Raw genomic sequence first — 19,828 nt, 5'->3', positions numbered from 1 at the left:
CTGCTTGAGATTCTCTCTCTCCCTCTGCCCCTCCTCACGACTCCCCCCCCACCCCCCCGCAAATTCTCAGGTTCGGACCTGTTAAGAGAGTTCAGACTGTAGACCTCTGATGGGGGCCTGAGACGTAATAAAGAATGGGCACAGCTGTCTGAATCCAAGATAATGAGATTGTTTTTTGCAACTGAAGTCCAAAGGAGGACAATGCAGAACCTGCCAATTAAAAAAAAATGCGTTTAAATATTAAGGAGTATATGTTTTGGGGGGAAAAGAAGTTTACTTGAAGTCCTGGGGAGAGGTGTCAGGGATGCGGATCCATTTCGCTTCATCTTCTGGTTGAATACTGAGGGTAGGAACGGCAGAGGGCACAGCAGACGTGCCCCGAGGGGCTTTTGCCGGAGCTTTTAGAGCATAGACGGAACACGACAGTGGCTGTGCTTCAGAAAATGTGCGCGGCCGCCTCGGCGAGCATGGACTGGAGGGTCAGAGGCAGGGAGAGGAAGCGAGCAGAGGGTCTCAGCACGTTAGGTCTTGGGCTTTGTGTCAACGCCTCGGTGTCCGTAGAGCTGGGGTCACTCTTTGTCCTGCCCTAGCCTTTTCTCAGCTGTGATGGCGGTTGTCCGCGTGGGCCTTCCTGCTCGCTGCCCTGTGCACGCCTCCGTGGCACTTGCGGCGGGGGGGGCGGGCCGTGATGCCTGGAGGGGCCACGCCATCCTGGCCCACGAGCCTGAGACTGCTTGTGGGGTCCGTGGGTCTGAGCTGTAGGAGTGCTGTGGTTTGGGGGGAGCTTCACAAATGAGGACCCCCTGGGGCCGTGAGCGTGGGGATAATTTCTCACAACACCTCCGGCTCTGTCACCAGCAGGTGGCAGTCATTGGTTCCTGCTGGGTCATTCTCGGGGCCCTGGGTGATTTTTTTTCGGCTGCTTTCGCGAATGTGTAGTCTCCTGTCATTTTTGCCTGGTAGTTATCTCCCCCCACCTTCCTGCTTTTTCCTTTTTAAGAAACTATTTTGTAACATCCCCGTGTTGGCTCCGTCGCCTTAACAGTCGGTGGGGACCTTTCCCGTCTCCTTGGCAGGGCTCCATGGGACCCCTGTCTGGATTCTGTTCCGTTCGCTTGTTCGCGTTGTCCCTATTTCTCAGCGTCTCTGTTCTTATTTGTCGGCAGAGGAAGAACGGCCTGATGGATCATGATGATTTCAGAGCCTGCTTGATTTCCATGGGCTATGATTTGGTAAGGCAAAAGCTAAAATTTTACAAGGGTTGGATGGATATTTTCTAGAGTGTGGGCTTATGTTACAGGAAATGACTAGCTTCGAGTATGACAGCACATCTGGGATCGGTTCCCTTTCATTGTATAGGGCGACCTTCTTGGAAGGTTTGCCTGCTGCTGTATAAAAATCATTTCATAGAACCAGAACATATTTTGTTATTCAGTAATTGGTCAGATTTTTTTTCCTAGTGAAGGTAGAAAACATGAACCGTTTTTAAAACAGCATTATTGCAGACTGTAGTTTCCCCATATAAAGTGTATACACTTCAATGGCTTTTAGTAACCTGATGATTTTCAAAGTGCTTTTCCCTCTGATACTAATGTGTGTTTTGAACATGAGCTGCTTTGATTCTTTTCAGGCCCTTAAAATAAAAATCACGAGAGCCCTGTTCTGAACTGCCTTCTCCTTAGCAATGTTACTCTTGTTGGTTGTAGTCAGAGGAAAGGCCCCTCTCCCTCGCTCTCTCCCAATTCCTCTTCCAGAAGTACGTTCAGGCCTGACGGCTACATGGGACAGAGAGAGGAAGGAATTCGGACATCAGGGAGCTTCTGGCTTGATGTTACAGTAACTTGTAACATCATTTGATGGCAATAAACTTAAGTCCCCCCTCTGGGGAATCTGTTCCAAAGACTGAAGGGAAATGCAGGGAACATTTAAGTTTTCAGGTCGTCAGGATTGGCATGTCAGGAGTTAAGGGAAATGGTGCTGTTGAGGATTGTGTCTTGTTGAAGTACGTGTGTCTTTGCAACCTTGCCTCAGGGCGAGGCTGAATTTGCGCGCATCATGACCCTGGTGGATCCCAACGGACAAGGCACCGTCACCTTCCAGTCCTTCATCGACTTCATGACGAGAGAGACGGCCGACACCGACACGGCTGAGCAGGTCATCGCCTCCTTCCGGATCCTGGCTTCTGATAAGGTCTGCAGCGACAGATTTCCTTCTGCTTTTGTGGGAGCTCATGGCATTGTTCTAGTAAAGCAGGAAACAGCGTTGCCAAGTAAAAACCATTTTGATATTAGTGTATTTTGTATCACATCAGCATTGAATCCAGAAAGCCGCAAGTCAACCTACCAATGGCCCACACAGAACAGAGAAAACACAGACACTCTGTTCCCAGCATTTGTGTGGGCCTCCCAGGGAGTTTGACAGAAGGAACTCGGTGCATATTTTGAAGAGTTTTTGGTGTGTGTTTCACTGGTTAAACTCCATTTTACATTCTGGTTTCGGGAGACTCACAAAGAAGAGACTGCACAATTCAGATACTGTGGAACTGGGAACCTTTTCTTAAGGATCGGTGACCCTGACTTTGGGCCCAACCATGGAAGCCAAGTTAAATATAGCCATTCAGTCATTTAAACTGTTGGCAAGCTTTGCATTATGTGTAGCCTAGAAATTAAGTAGGAGTTTAACGGCAAGTTCAGAATCTTCGGGTCTCGTTCTCCAAACGGTAACAACATCTTAGTAGGTATAAATTCAATGTGGAATAGGATTCTTTTACTCTGTGTTCTGGCTGAAAGGGAAGAAGAATTTAGCATGTTGAAACATCAGCAGAGCCGTGTTTATTACCTTACAGCATCAGACAAGATAAACTATCCTGACAACAATAATGTTTGTTTTAAAATTAGCCCCTTATCCTGAGGATGGGGGTACTATAGGGAGAGAGCCCATCTGATCAGGAGGTAATAAACCAAAGCTCACCTAACCCACCCATCCCCCCCCAAAAACACCCTACTATAAGTTAAGCATATTTGCTATTTGTTTATTTTCACTATTTTCCAACCGGTCTGTTTTACCGGAAATACCCTCTTTCCTGTTGCACATACGACATTTAAAAAAATACGTACATTCCATTGTTAAATGTCAGTTTTATCTTGCTTTACAAAGAAGTTTTCTCTGGTGGCAAAATTAGCTTTTTAATAACCTGAGTAGAAAAATGACTCCATTTTCTAAAAACACATATCACATACGTTAAAAAAAAAAAGAAAACGTTGATCATGTTAACTGTCCCTATAGTCTCATCAGCATATGATATAAACCCCAACTATCCCTTTATCTTTCCAGTATGACTCTTGGGTCATAGTATTTTTCACTTGCATGATGGCTCAGTTGGAGAAATATTGATGATAGTCCTCCCTCTGCCTTTATGAAGCCCTATTAAATTTCCTGCTGGCCCCAAGACAAATCACCTTGCAGATTTGCTCTTAGCAGTGAAGCACAGCCTTCTGTTGGTCCTCTCCCCCCATGCCCATTAGACCCCCTGCCTTTCGTCCTCTATTTAAATTAAACAAATGCAAGGCATGTGTAAGGATTAAAACCGTTTATATTCCAGCGTGTTCTGCGATTGAGCTTACAAACCCTTGTGTGTGTTTTTTCCAGCCGTACATCTTGGCAGAGGAGCTACGTCGAGAGCTGCCCCCGGATCAGGCCCAGTACTGCATCAAGAGGATGCCCGCCTACTCTGGTCCGGGCAGTGTGCCCGGCGCCCTGGATTACACCGCGTTCTCCTCCGCCCTGTATGGGGAGAGCGATCTGTGATGCTGGGGCTCTGTAATCACTGATCCCATCAGAACGCAATAAAAGCTGAAGTCACAGTTGGTTTCCTGGAACCTTTGACAAGCTTTATTAAGTTAAGAGAGAGAAAAAATAGTTTGCAGCTCAGTAGGTTGCCAGCATTGTGACATGGCTGAAATGAAGTTTCTACAGTTGCCCGAGGTAGCGTGTTTCATGAGTAGGTTTCTTTATTTCTGGATTTTTTGTAGGTGAATACAGTGAGATTATCAGGTTTCTGTTTGTTTCTTTGATAAAACAGCCGATGGCTCAAGCAGCGTGAAATTAGGAGGCTCTAGGGACAGAAGAAAAGTAAAAAAAAAAATGGAAAATTTCAAAATACCCAAGATTCAAGATTGGGGGGGGGGAATCACTAATTAGGTGAACGTTTGATACTTTAAAAGTATTCTTCGTGTTTAATATGTTTATGTGATTATCCCTAGCGCAGTATGTTTGAGATATTATGTTTTACTTTCTTGCTTATCCAAAGATTAGGTATATTTGAATTTAATATTATCCAGGGAATAAAAACCAACTACCCAAAAGATCTTTAGTCTCGAAAACCTTTTAAGTAGAGATTATAGTCAGCTCTTTATCATTTAGGATTAATGTAGTCAGTTAGTGGGCTTCAATGCCTTACTGATCCTCCACAGTAGGGACCGCCTCAGGAAATAGGAAAAGTCAGTTTAATTGCCAGTGAGGAAGATAAAAGCACTAAATAAAATGAGGGTTTTTTTAGGATTATTTATTGGTTCCAGGTCTCTGTGCTTTTTCTAGAGCTTGTTAGCACAGGTTCTCCGTATGGAAGTGCTCTGTTTTTATATAAACAAGTGTCTGTAGTAGCAGTCCTGAGAGGGGACAGGTCAGAGACTGGGACCCTTGTAGCTCTCCAGGAAGAACATTCTTTATGCCTGTGGTTTCGTGACCTGGTAAGGAGAAGGAGTTTGTAGGAAACCGTAGGAAAAGCTTATTTCTCCAACAGGGCAGAGGTAAGTTCTTTCCTAATTCATTTCCTAAGTCCTTTGATGCAGTAGGAATTACTGGATGTTCTTGCTAGCATGTGGGGTGCGTTCGCCGCTGTGACTGGCTGGCGAACCCCGACACATCTGAGTATGGCTCTGTCCGCATCTGAAGCCTCATCATGTGGCCACCCCACGTGCTCCCAGCATCCTTTCAGTCTTGTCATTGCTCATTCATTTTTCTGCTCCTGCTGCCGTAGCCATAACTGCCCCTTCTGTTCTTCCATCTTGTTGACAGCTTGTAGAGAATAAAGCAGGAATTCTCTTTATATCTTAGCCCTGAATGATGATCAGGAGAGGAATTCAAAACAAACAAAAACATTTGCGAGCAGCAATTAAAGTGTTACTAGAAAAGGCAGTAATGTGCTTCTTACCTACAGTCTCTTTCCTCGGGTTTTTATAGACTTCTAGCAACAGAAATGGGATATTTTCCATTTATAACTGCTTTTACTACACTGGCCCATTTAGAACCCTCAACCTTTATAAGTTTAACATAATGTGCTTCATTTTATTAAGTAGTGGTAGTTTGCGAATTCCAGTGAAATATCCGAGTCCATGAGTTTAATGCCAGACACTTCTGGGGTCATGTTTAGGGTGAACTCTGACTCCCTATTTTATTTTAAGCAGGTGCTATATTCCAGCCGTAAACATTACGGAAACACTAGAAAGTCATTCTGCCTTTGAGGCGACCAGGGGGATTTGTGGTGTTTTAGGATGGGAGTAGGTAGCTCATCTACCTAAAATCTTAATTTCTTTACGACGTTTAGGCAAGAGAATGGATCAGCACTATATGCAGATAAGTGAAGAGAAGGAGTAAGCTCTGAAAAACACTTAATAAACATATGTTTATACTCTCCTTTTAGAAGTTATTTTTATTCCTGAAGCTGAATTATCAATTAAACTTCATTTGTAGAAGAAAAAAGAAAAGAATTTCTGTTTTTTGTTATTCCCAACAATAACCGGTTTCTTTGGTTAACCACAAACTCCGTCACTTAAAATTTCCGTCATATTTTAAGTCTCATAGGAGCTAATATTTGCCCACTTTGAAGAATCAGAGATGGGCTTGTGGGGTGAAGGGTGAATTTGAGATGAGGAATTAAGGTTGACCCAGTTAGAGGTGAGTGATGAATGGATGGGGAAACTAAATGGATTAGGAAGGAATTTTTACCTAGGAGCTCATTTCAGAAAGCACAGTAGGTATTTTTTGAAATGTGTGCATATCCAGCCCTCATCCCAGAGTGTCAAGAAGGTCTAGGTTAAGACCTAGACATCTGAAATATTTTTTTTAAAAGCTCCATAGAGGATTCTAATAGCACTTAATTGAAAACCACTGGTTTAGGGGCTCCTGGCTGGCTCAGTAGAGTGTGCGACTCTGGAACTTGGTTGGGGTCATGAGTTCGAGCCCCATGTTGGGTATAGAGATTACTTAAAAATAAAATAAAGAATAATGAGGGCACCTGGGTGGCTCAGATGGTTAAGCGACTGCCTTCAGCTCAGGTTATGATCCCAGGGTCCTGGGATCGAGTCCCGCATCAGGCTCCCTGCTCCTTGGGAGCCTGCTTCTCCCTCTGCCTCTCTCTCTCCCTCTCTCTCTTTCCCTCTCTCTCTCTCCCTCTGTCTCCCATGAATAAATAAATAAAATCTTTAAAAAAAAATAAAGAATAATGAAATCCACTGGATTAGAGGTAAAGGAAAGGATTGGCAGAATAAAAAAATTTAAAAGATTTAGAGAGGCTCTTACTGGGAAGGTAAAGGGGTCAAATGAGAATAACCAAACTCCGGCACCATCTGGTTGGTGACCTAGAAATGCCAGGCAAGGACTTAGTTTGAGATGGGTACATTTGGCCTGGTATTCTCTCTTGCTGCATACCTGACTCATGTATGTTCATGAATGAAGAAGCTGGAGATGATCTCCCTCGGGCCCTTAAGTGAAAAGACACAAATCTAAATGCTACAAAGTTAAAAACTTGCACTTTAAGGTGAAGTTGCTAATTGTTACCACAAGCTGACAAAAATTCACTCCCAACCCCCAGTTTCCCAGGATTATTTGACAAGAAGGCATTGAGTGTGCCCAGCTGCGTCCTTGAGCTTTCTTAAATACCCAGCAGCCTGGGCAGGGATTATACTGTCCTGTCTGGGACATTTTCATGGAACCAGCGGAAAAGGAGATATTACGCGTTCATTAATAACTCCATCCTCGAGAAACTGACAGACCATCATTCTTTTGAAACTGGGAGCTGGAGGTGGTTGTGAGTTGCCAATGGGAACCCCTAGCCAAGGCATGATGTGTCTTTACAGGACAAGCTACCAGAGATGGAGAAAGATTAGCTATGTAAACCAACTGTAAAGAGAAAATGACTTTTTGAATACTCAGTGTGAACAATGAAATGGTATGATGGTCAGCATTTAAGTGTATAGTTTCAAAATTACCTAGGTGAACAGTGCCAAAAACCAAGGAGGGCAGCCCTCATCAAAATCTCTCTCATCAAAATTACCTTACTGATGCGTGGACCCCACCGTAGACCACTCAGATCAGAATATTTGATCACAGTGGAGGTGGGAGACGCCAGTCAACGGTACTAGTCTTTTCCCTCGATCAATCTAAAGTGCCATTGAGGCTGAGCACCCTGGCTTTTTCAGAGCCTCGGGACTCTGTGGTCTGCTCCGTGACTGTTGCCAATGGGATGTGCAGACAAATACAAGGAAATCCGTGCATTAATAACAGTGAGTGCCCGTAGGGAACCAGCCTTATCTCTAGCCACTGTTCCCACACACACCTCATACACACCCATCCCTGAACGGTGTTATTTCCCAAACGTCATCCTTTCTAACAACTGACTCAAGAGTTTCAGATGTTGGACAGCTTCTTCGCTCTTCTCCGGTGGGGGCAAATCTGTCATCCTTCCAGGCCTGTCTCCTCCTCTGTGAGGCCTTCCCTAGACTAGCCCAATCTTCACAGCCTCAATCTCCTCTACTTCCAGAGCTTGTTCTTGCTCCTACTTCGAGGTCTCTGCCCTGGGGGTAGAGCTGTGCTGAGATGGCTGAGGGCAGGGACTTGGGTTACCCGTGCATCCGTGAGCACAGGGCAGGTAGTGAGCGTTGAATGAACAGGTTTGTATGCTCGTGTGTTTGAGGGTGATTGAACAGCACCCACAGGAAAGAGAGAAGGTGGAAATAATCAGGCCGATGGCTGGGCTAGAGAGGGGCAGGAAAGAATTCAAACTAATGAGTGACTTAGAGTAGCGGGCTTCCAGCACGCGTGCCCATGCACGTGAAGATGTCCAAGTGCTCGGTGGAAATGGGTGCTTTTAATGCATTTCTGGATCTTCAGCTTCCCCGATGTACTCCTTCCTAATAGCACAGGATCTCCTTTGTCACTTTCGCTTGTGGAACCACCCTTCTCCCACTTCTCACAAGAAAATCACACCCCTCACCCATTCTAAATCTAAGGTGCACTGACCCAGGGTATAAAAATCTCCAGGGCTCCAACGAAGGGATTCTTTATCCCTTAGTGGGGTTCTTAATCAAGGCACCATGCTTCCAACCCTGAAACTTTCTGCCTTTTCCGGTCTTATTCATTGTCCTGCTGAAGGTGAACCACAGCATTAGGGATGGAACACACTGGCCCTTGTGGGGACATTCTGGAATCAGATACGTGCATTATAAAGTATTGGGAGCGGCAGTAATGCCGGTCCTCACTTACCTCACCTTTTCCGTTCCTCAATTATTGAACTACTCATGAGGGAGATTGGTGATGGAAAATCAGAGCATTGGAATGTTCGTCCCCAGTCTGAGGCTTACCTTTCAGTTTTGGAGTAGTGTCTTTAGAAGAACATAATTTTAAGTTGGGTGATGTCCAGTTTGTTGTTTTATCTTATAGTTTGGGACTTTTTTTCTGTGTGTCCTGTTAAAGAAATCTTGGCTAAATATAGGGTCACTAAGAATTTTCCTGTTTTCTTCTAGAATTTTTGTAATTACAGAGAGAGACACAGCGAGAGCAGGAACACAAGCATGGGCGAGTGGGAGAGGGAGAAGCAGGCTTCCCGCGGAGCAGGGAGCCCCGATGCGGGGCTCGATCCCAGGACCCTGGGATCATGACCTGAGCCAAAGGCAGACGCTTAACGACTGAGCCACCCCTGCGCCCCAAGAATTTTTGTAATTTTTAAAAACATTTTATATGAGAACGAGAGAGCATGAGCAAAGGGAGAGGGAGAGGCAAAGTGAAAGGGAGAAACAGACCCCCTGCTGAGCAGGGAGCCCTGATACGGGGCTCAATCCCAGGACGCTGGGATCGTGACCTGAGCCGAAGGCAGACGCTTAACCAACCGAACCACCCAGGACCCCTAGGATTTTTGAAATTTTAACCATTACATTCAGGTGTATGATTCATTGAACTAAATTTTGTACTACCAATAGTTACTTGGTAAAAATTTAAAAAGACATAAATAAATGGAAAGATACATTCATGGGGTAAAAAAGGAAAATCAGAGTATCAGTAAGAAAGATTAACCATCTAAATGGTGCTTTTTTGGTCTTGTATTTAAGCAAAAGCAATTCTTTTCAGCTATACTCAAGAATAATCCTTAGAATGAGTTAGCTCGTTAGAAAAGCACCACCAAGCAACCAAAGCATCAGAGGCCAGCACAGGAGTGTTTTCTGAGACAACCACAGTTTGCAAATTTCACCAGCCTGTGGTCATTTTTTACATGACTTCTCTAAGCTGTGGTGTGTATTACACAAAAAGGTATTTTTTAAAAACATAATTATCCAGGCATATAAAATATTCCAGTGGCAGTCTTGAACTTACTTCATCTTAGAAAATATTTAGGGGCACCTGGGTGGCTCAGTCAGTTAAGCGTCTGCCTTCGACTCAGGTCATGATCCCAGGGTCCTGGGATCGAGCCCCGCATCGGGCTCCCTGCTCCACGGGAAGCCTGCTTCTCCCTCTCCCACTCCCCCGCCTGTGTTCCCTCTCTCGCCGTCTCTCTCTGTCAAATAAATAAATAGAATCTTAAAAAAATATATTTAGTATGTAATTTCATGTTAGCAATAAATAAATAAATAAAACCTATACTAACTACCAGACCAATTAATTTTTAGCAGTCTATCCTAAGTCTTTCACTAAATACTTGGAAAAAGTTTGATCAGTATGTCTAACAAAATTAATGGAATTACTTCTTAATTTTATACATGATTTGTATTTGTTTCCAAACACCAGAGTTCAGGATACAGATGTATCAAAGGAGTATCATTCCTTTTAGCTTCCGGAATAATTTAAAATTGTAGCTACATATTATGTTGCATAAGTAAGTGAGAAAAATTTACATAATGATCAATTTCTATTAGCAGCACAGCCTTTTAATCTTGACTTAACTGCTTTTACAGGATTTGTTGCATCCTTTCTCTCTCAGTGGTTTTTATTCTATTGCTCAAAATGTGTTAACAGTTTATTTCAATGGAAGAATAAAGTCTGATTTTTTTTTATGACAGGAAGTAAGACATTTTTACTGTCATTTTTTTAATGACAGTGATGTAGTTAACCATTTAGCCTGAATTTGGTAATTGGGTTCCATGGAGACATTTTCCATTTTTTCAATTATCTAAAGCTGCAGCTCCGATGTTTTGACGGAAATACAATTAAAGCACATGATAAAAGCATTTCATTTTCAAAGAGATACTGGCAAAGGTGTGTTGAAATGAACAATTGCCCCCAACCCTTCCTGAGTATAACGGACTAAACAAGGAGTCTGTAAGAGAAAGACAGCAAGCGTCACCAACAGTCAGTTTTTAAGTCCAAAGGATGGAATGCTACTGGCGAGAAGACATCTGGGTTCCTGTGTGACAGATTTGCCCCAGTGATGTGGGCTGCTCACCTCAAGACTGCCATAGGGAAAGAAACACACTTGTACATTTGACCCTTAAACATACCCGTTTGAACTGCATGGGTCCATTTATATGCAGGGTTTTTAAAAATATACATAAATACGGTACAGTACTATAAATGTGTTTTCCTTATGATTTTCTTAATAACATTTTCTTTTCTCTGGCTTACTTTATTGTAAGAATACAGTACATAATGCATGTAACATACAAATACGTATTAATCAACTGTTATCGGTTATCCAGTAGACAGTAGGCTATTAGTAGTGACGTTTGCGGGGAGTCAAAAGTTCTATGCAGGTTTTCAACTGCACTGGGTGGGGGGTTGGTGCCCTTAATCGCCATGTTGTTCAAGGGTCAACTGTATATGCTTTAAGCCACTGTATTTAGGATCTCTATTTTAGTGGCTTAACTTTACCCCAAATAATACAATAGGAACCTTGACAGTTTCCTGACCTGGTTGCACAGCTATATTTATGGTATTTATTTTATTTTATTTTTAAAGATCTTACTTATTTGAGAGAGCATGCAGGAGCATGAGTGGGGGAAGGGGCAGAGGGAGAACAAACAGACTCCCCACTGAGCTGGGAGCCCAACTTGGGGCTCAATCCCAGGACCCTGAAATCATGACCTGAGTCAAAGGCAAACGCTTAACCAACTGAGCCACCCAGGTGCCCCTAGTGACGGTGTTTTAGATTCTACTAAACATTTTCACATTTTTTTCTGTCAACTCATCTTTATATATATTTAATAATGGAAGATAGTGACATTTGTACCAAATTAAACACATCCATTCATTCAGTCCACCCATTTACTCGTTCATTTTACGACCACTGCATATAATTTTAAGCACAATTTTCAGACATTTTTTGTTTTCACATGCTTTTTTCCTCTCTTTTCTACACGGTTTTACCACCCAACGCCCCTCTGACTCTTTCCCGTCAGAGTGAATGTAGGCAGTTTTGCTGACACAGAATGCTTTTATCTCTGGGGCTAAGGTTCTTTGTCTTTCTCCTGTCCCTACCCATCCATTTATTCTCTTTCAGATAATAATCTCTCTTCTCTTTTGAGAACGTTGTTTGTTTTATCAAAAGAGACTATGTGATATGGATCTTGAAGGATAAGCGTGCCAAACGTCTTATCTTCCACTCGGATCTTCTGTTATGACGTCACTTTCTTATGAGAAGATGGCGTCAGTGGGGAAAGGCTGCTGGTCAACCTTGCCTCGCTCCTCACCATTTTATTTTTTTGGTCCCTGATCACCCAGTGTGTTTGGGATGCTGGTTATATTGGCACGTCATACCACATACAGCTCGGCCTGCCACTCCCATTGTACTCTTGCTACCACAGTGCTTCTGAGCCCAAGACATCAGCCACAAGTGTTAAGGCTACTGCCTGTTCCCTCCTTAAAGTGCAGTGGGCCTCGGGCCTGGGGTCCACACGGCAGTCCCGGCCCCAGCTCTCTCCCCTCTCCAGCTGAGGGGTCTACTTTAGGATTCCTCCAGAAGTTCACGTGCTGAAGGGAATCTACACATCTGAATCCCAGTGGGGAGCTCTATGGGCACCAAGTTGTTGCTATGGAATTAAACTTTTATTGCTGTTTCTTCCTATATCTGACGGCCCCCAAGTGGTTATCATAATGCCAACCATTCATCACCCCACTTACTTTTGATACTCATGAAAGGCTGTGGGTAGAGTCTTGACAGGCAGCTGAGGATTTGTGAGACCCAGCAAATCTGACGGCAGGCCTCAGGCATATACCCTGAACAGTGCTGGCCCTTTGGTCAACTCTTCCTTGTCTGCCACCAGACAAGGACTGTTAAAACAAGGACTGTTCTGTCACATACCTGTCACATACCTAAAATCCTCTTGTGAAACATGCTTTGGGAAATACCCATTTAAAGTTATAAACAAGATTTCAGGAAATTATGGCCCAGAGATAATCTCATCCAAATTCCTTCATTTGGTAGAAATGAGTCTCAGAGAAGAAAAGTGACACCCATTTTCACAGCTGCTCCTCACAGCGGTCCCGTTGAATTAATTATTATCTTCATTCTGCAGAAAATTAAGCCCACCGTGGTTAAATGACTGTGATTGCCCAGCTAGCAGAGTTGGGACTTCCAGAACTATTCTTATCCATTACCCCAAGATGAATTTTGAGGGTAGGCAATTCTGAATCTGATTCTAACACCACACATAGGCCACATTCCATTTCCTGCCAGGGTGGACTGTAAGAGCCATTCTTCTTTTTCAAAAAATCCACACTTTTTCCCCACCAGGCCGGGTGTCTGAATCACCCAATTCTGTGTGATGCATGAGATGTTCCATACTGAACGGTTCAGGGAAAGATAGATAGATAAAATATTAAATGGAAATATGTATGAAATTTGCAAAACCAGATAATTCCCCGGCCTGCTGGAGTATTCATTTAAGCAATAAATATATAAGAAGCAGACTGTTTGCTTCAGATGTATGAAAGCCCTTAAGACTCTAGATTTAAACACTAAACAATATATTTATGTCCTAACATATGTACACATTCGAGATTATTATGAGGTTAAAAATGAAACAGGTTACCTAGAGCCTGGAGATCAGGAACAACCAGGTCTCTCAGACAATGCAACCCAGTAGTCTTTCATTAAAAGTCCAGTGTCCAATGAGATCACTGAATTGGAAGTTCTTTATCCCCAGCAGACCGACCACAAGTTTTTAAAGACAGGGGCCATGCCTTATTTCTCTTAATCCTTACTGCTTATCACAGTGCTTGCATAAAATAGGCATTCAATAAATCTTCATTGAATGAATGATGTCTAAGCTTCTTCTAAGTATGTTTTCTTTGGCACAGGATACATGGCCACAGTCAGTGCTTGCACCTGCTTTATGCCAATGCCTGCCACTATTCAAGACTTGACTGCCTCCCTCTGTTCCGGGGCTTGGGCCGCCCAGTATTTCCCAGAGACCATGGCTCCTTACTGATGGCTGTCTCCAGGGCAGCTCATTGGTGCAACAGAAAGGATGTATACTCCAGAGCTCACTGCTCACTGCCAATTTCCTCAAGGTTAGTTGTGGCCAGAAATGAGGAGGGCCGACTGGTAAATGAAGGAGAGGCCTGCTGAGAGGGGGTGTTAGGAGGATTGGTCAGACAGTGAGCAGTGTGCAGATGGAGCGACTGGGAGAGAGCCTGAGAAAGGCCAGCAGCACCCACCTCCACCCCCCATAGAGTGCTAGGCAGTTTTAAGACAGAAAATTCTTTCATGTATGCTAGTAACAATCATTCCAAGATCCGCTGACATTAAAATGAAGACATATTTTGAGAAGGTGGTTGTAAGAGTTCAAGTGTGAGATAAGGGCCTGGCCTAAGGCAGAGAGGCAGAAGGGCAGAGAAACCTCCACAGAGTCATCCAATCTGAGTTTGAAACCACTCAGTTTAGGGTCCCTGCCTAGTTTTATCTTTTTTGTCTAATGTGCACAAAGAAGGGGGAAAAAAAAAACAAACAAACCCATGATTGTCTGAATTGAGCTGGAAAAAGAATATGATAATATTTAACACCCTTACATGATAAAAACACTTATTAAAATAGAAACAGTAGGGTACTTCCTCAAGATGATAAAGACCATATGAAATAAAAAACTCACAGCTAACATCATATTCAATGGTGAAAGGCTGAAAGCTTTTCCTCCAAGATCAGGAACAAGGCAAGGATGTCTGCTTTCATCACTGCTATTCAATGTAGTACTGGAAGTTCTAGCCAGAGCAACTAGGCAAAAAAAGAAATAAAACACATCTAAACTGGTAAGAAAGTAAGTTGATCTCTGTTCACAGATGACACAATCTTCTATGTAGAAAACCCTAAAGAATTCACACATGCAAAAATAGAGGCAATAAATGAATTCAGTAAGGATTCAAATACAAAATCAACACCCCCAAATCAGTTGTATTTCTATACATTTGCGGTGAACAATCTAAAAAGGAACTTATGAAATGATTCCATTTGCCATAGCATTGAACAGAATAAAATACTTAGGAATCGATTTAATCAAGGAGGCAAAAGGCTTGCACACTGAAAACTACGAGACACTGCTGTAAGAAATGGAAAGATAACACACATCCATGAATTGAAATATTGTTAAATGTCAATACTACCTAAAACTATGTAGAGATTCAATGCAATCTGTATTAAAATCCCAATGGCATTTTTATAGAAACAGAAAAACTCACCCTAAAATTCATCTGAAATCTCAAGGAACCTCAAGTAACCAAATTACCTTGAGAAAAAAGAACAAAGTTGAAGGACTCACATTTCCTGATTTCAAAATGTACTACAAAGCTAAACGGTGTGGTACTGGCACAAGGATAAACATTTAGGCCAATAGAATAAACTACAGAACCCAAGAATAAACCCTCACATGTATGGTTAATTGATTTCTGACAAGGATGCCAAGACCATTCAATAGGGAAAGAAAAGTTTTCAACAAATTATGGTGGGAAAATTTGGATTTCACATGCAAAAAATAAATTTGGACACTTCTGTCACACCATATGCAAAAATTAACTCAAAATGAATGAGAGGCCTAATCCGTATAGCTAAAACTACAAAAATCTTGGAAGAAAACATAGGGAACATAGGGGAAAATGTTCATGCCATTGGATTTAGCAATGATTTCATGGATATGGCACCAAGAGCACAAGTCATAAAATGAAAACATACATAAATTGGACTTCAACAAAACTAAAAACTTTTGTGCCTCAAGGGACACTATCAAGAGAGTGAAAACCCACACAAACGATGCATCTGATAAGGGATTAATATCCAGAATATATAAATATAAATATAAATAATACAACAAAAATAAACAACCCAATTCAAAAATGGGCAAAGGATTTAAGTAGACATTTCTCCAAAGAAGATAGATGAATGGCCAATAAGCACAGGAAGGTTGTTCAGCATTACTAATCTTAAGAGAAATGCAAACCAAAACCACAATGAGATAACATGTTATGCCTATTAAGATGGCTATTATCAATAAGATGAAAAATGACAAGTGTTGGCAAGGATGCAGAGAAATTAGAATCTTTCTACATTGCTGGTCGGAATGTAAAATGTGGCAGCCACTATGGAAAACAGTTGGGAAGTTCCTCAGAAAGCTAAACGTAGAATTACCATAAGGTCTAGCATTTCCAGTTCCCAAGTATATACCCAAAAGGTTGAAAGCAGGGCTTGGAGCAAATACTTGTCTGCCGGTGTTCATTGTAGCATTAGTCACAACGGTTAAAAGGTGGAAACTATCCACGTGTCCATGAACAGATGAATGGATAAACAATATGTGGTGTATTCATACAATGGAATACTATTTGGCCTTAAAAAGGAACAAAGCTCCAATATATGCTACAATGTGGGTGAACCTTGAAAACATTATGCTAAATGAAATAACTCAGATACATAAAGGACAAATATAATTCCATTTACATGAGGTACCTAGAGTAGTCAAATTCATAGAGACAGAAAGCAGATTATAGGTTACCAGGGACTGGGATGAGGAGGAATGGGGAGTTACTGCTTAATTATTATAAACTTTCTGTTTGGGATGGTGAAAAAGTTTTGGAAGTATACAATGGTGATGGTTGCCCAATCCTGTGACTGTAATCCATGCCACTAAATTGTATCCTTAAAAAAAAGGTTAAAATGGCAAATTTTGTTATATATTATAACACAATTTTACAAGACCAGTGCTCTAACCACTGAGCTATGGAGCCTGTAAAGCAATTTTAAAAAATTGATAATGTAATATACCAAAACCCATTGAATTGTATGCCTTAAATAAGTGAATTGCATGGTATCTGAATTATATCTCAGTAGAGCTGTTTAAAAAAGTCGGTTTTGAGGGGAAAAGGTTGTGATTCAAGAATTTCATAGGTAATCAGCCAGCCATTCAAGCATATGAGCAGTAGAAAGACATGTTACCTATGGCAGAGTTTTGAACATCTATGTGCCCTTCTTCAATTTCTTGTGACCAAGGAATACCCTTTTCCAAGGAAGCTGTCTTGGGCCTCTTTTATAAGAGCCCTATCCCATTCACGAGGGTTCTACTCTTATAATCTAAGCACCGTCCAAAGGCCCCACCTCCCAATACCATCACATCGGGCATCAGTTCTTTATATTTTGAATGAACGTCTTCCTTTCCTCTAGTCGGGAGCTTTTCATTTGTATTTCCCTTATGCCGTTTCTGCTTTGTCTTATTCATTTATAATCTGTCTTCATCTATACTGCAGGATCTTTGGGGTAAAAATCCTATTTTGAAGATTTTATTTATTTATTTGAGAGAGCAAGCCAGCAGAGGGAGAGGGAGAAGCAGACTCCCCGCTGAGCAGGGAGCCCAGCAGGGGGCTCAATCCCACGACCCTGGGATCATAACCTGAGCTGAAGGCAGACGCTTAACCGACTGAGGCACCCAGGCGCCCCTAGAAATCCTATTTTGAACATCTCTGTTTTCCCCCAAAGCCCCTGACATAGTACCTATCTACTTCCAGCACTTAATTAGTACTTGTTTTATTGAATTTTTTAAGGCTCTGCTATCAACATTAATTATACATTTTGATAGCCTGAATAATGCCATAGGTTTCAATTTCTTTGAAATTAAATTAGCTCCTAGAAAAAAAAATCCCAAGATTCAACACACTACCGAATTAACCCTGCAATGTAAATTGAAATGTTTGACACATAGAATGAATAAGTGATTGTTGATTAAATATTTACTTGAAGAAAAACATAGATTGCGTGATGTTTTCAGGCAATATTTCATTTTTGAGAGGCTCCAAATTAATGGCTTTAATAAGGACTTTATATCAAGGTCCTTGACACCAAAGGGTCATCCAAGTGGAAAGCTACCCCAAATATTATTAGAAGTACATGATACTTACACATGGATATTCTCAATCACCTACCAGGTATACTATTGTTCTACTTTATTTTTTTATTTTATTATTTCTTTAATTTTCTTTATTTATTTGACAGAGAGAGAGACCACAAGCAGGGGGAGCGGTGGGCAGAGGGAGAGGGAGAGGGAGAAGCAGACTCCCCACTGGGTGGGGAGCCTGATGCAGGACTCTGGGATCATGACTGGAGCTGAAGGCAGACGCTTCACAACGGAGCCACCCAGGTGCCCTTATTGTCCTCCTTAAAATGGAAAGAACTATCCCAGCATGGTTGTCTGTCCGCAGAGAAGGACTAGTTGGTCACCAGGCAATAGTTAGATGACTCTGAAGGTTAGTGTTGTCAAACCATGACAGCCGGAGGTGTGATCTCTAGTATACATACCCACTGTACCAGAAACAAGGGTAAAGAGCCCACTAGCAAGGTGGACATTCCCGAGTTCCTTCTCTGTGCCTCCATTCCTCACCCATACTCAGCCACACCCAATTCCCCCCATTTTCTGAGGAACACGGTGTTTCTCTACCAGGATTATCGCCTTTCATTAAATTATAGTCACCTTCATCCGGGGATTATTTTGCTTTATTATTAACCCCGTGAGATTTATCTTACCATTGGAAAACAAAAGAATCGTATCTCCAGTTTTAGAGAATGATTATAGCTTTCAAGTGATACCCTGGTAAAAACAAAAACAAGCACACAAAATTCTCTCTGTGCCTTTTCTAGAGTCTGCTGTGAAATTTGAGCTAGCAGTGTTCATTTGATAAGGTCTGAAAAATGGCGACTGCCATGTTTCTCCAGGAATTTATTCTTTTTTTTTTTAAGATTTTATTTTTAAGGAATGTCTACACTCAATGTGGGGCTCAAATTTACAACCCCGAGATCGAGAGTCTCATGTTCTACCAACTGAACCAGCCATGCATGACCCAGTAATGTATTCTTACAAACATGTATTCACTTACCACTGTGTGCCCAGGTACTAGATGTTGCTGTAGATGTAGTTAGGACCAAGCCAGAAAAAGTCTGTACTTAAATAAGACTTTCTTGGGGCCCCTGGGTGGCTCAGGTGGTTAAGCGCCTGCCTTCAGCTCAGGTCATGATCCCGGAGTCCCGGGAATACGGCTCCCTGCTGGATCCTGCTGCTCCCTCGCCTTCTGACCCTCTCTCCACTTGTGCTCTCTGTCTCTCAAATAAATAAAATCTTAAAAAAAAAAAAGACTTTCTTAAACTGAATAAAAGACTTAAGTATGCAAGGCAAAAGGGCAGACAGGGTAGCAGGCAAGGTACCTGACCTTCCAGAACTCAGGAAGGTCTTGTACTAACACTCTGGGGATGATGTTTATGATCTTCCTTTGAACATTAAATTTTTATCTGGCCCCAAAAGCCACGTACGAGTATCTCCCATTGAAAATGTAGCATATTTAAAATTTCAGGGTTTCAGGAATGAGGATGGCATTTATTTAACTACTAAGAAAGTGGTAACATTTTATAAACCCATGTTATATTTATTGTAAATGAGGGCCAGCGCATCTGAGTGATGAGTGACAGCTGAGATTATAAGCAATTTGGGACATCCAGTTTTCTGGGGAAAGGGCTGCCCACAGGGAAGTCTTGGCTTAGTGACAGAGTGTAGGAATACTGAAACCAGTTTTTCCAGGTTTGAGAACCAGCTGCGTTCCCTGGAAATGTGACCTTGGGCAAGTTGTTTAAGTTCTCTCTCTTCTTTCTTTTCCTTTTCTTTTGGGTTAATCAGTAAAGCAAAGCAAGTGGAGAAGGTACAAAGAAATCTGTAACGTGATCAATTACGACTGCACTCTGACCAGCCAAATTCTCTTTCCCTTGGTTTTTTCATCGTGAAACAAGGGTAATAAGAGCACCTAGCTTATGGAGATCCTCCTCCATGGCACTAATCTTGCTTTATAATGATATATGTGATTATCATTCTTCCTAGGCTCTAGGCTGCAGGACCTGGGTCTGTCTCATTACTTTAGCCCCAGTGCCTGGCCAGTGTCAACAAATATTTGTTAAACAAAACAAATAATAACACCAACAATTCATAGGATTTCAACAATTGGAAATTTTAAAAAATTATATCTATATTTTAATATTTATTTATTTGAGAGAGTGAGAGGGCGAGAGAGAGAGAGAGAGAGAGAGAGAGAGAGAGAGAGAGAGAGAGAG

At 42.1% G+C, this 19,828-nt stretch overlaps 1 protein-coding gene across 5 annotated transcripts in view; it reads left to right on the top strand.

Moving 5' to 3' along the window:
- Positions 1–3,878, top strand: part of ACTN2 (actinin alpha 2) — a 64,649-nt gene extending 60,771 nt beyond the window's left edge. For all 5 annotated transcript variants that reach the window (XM_025850760.2, XM_025850761.2, XM_073879010.1 and 2 more), the window contains 3 exons: positions 1,167–1,232; positions 2,032–2,190; positions 3,649–3,878. In XM_025850760.2, the coding sequence (XP_025706545.1) occupies positions 1,167–1,232; positions 2,032–2,190; positions 3,649–3,807 (384 nt within the window). In that variant the 3' untranslated portion in view covers positions 3,808–3,878. The remainder of the gene's footprint in view (positions 1–1,166; positions 1,233–2,031; positions 2,191–3,648) is intronic.
- Positions 3,879–19,828: the final 15,950 nt, after the last annotated feature.

Source organism: Callorhinus ursinus, unplaced genomic scaffold (assembly GCF_003265705.2).
Source record: "Callorhinus ursinus isolate GAN/ISIS: 27379988/994484 unplaced genomic scaffold, GSC_fseal_2.0 scaffold32, whole genome shotgun sequence".
NCBI lineage: Eukaryota > Metazoa > Chordata > Mammalia > Carnivora > Otariidae > Callorhinus > Callorhinus ursinus.
This window is presented reverse-complemented; position numbering and strand designations above follow the sequence as displayed.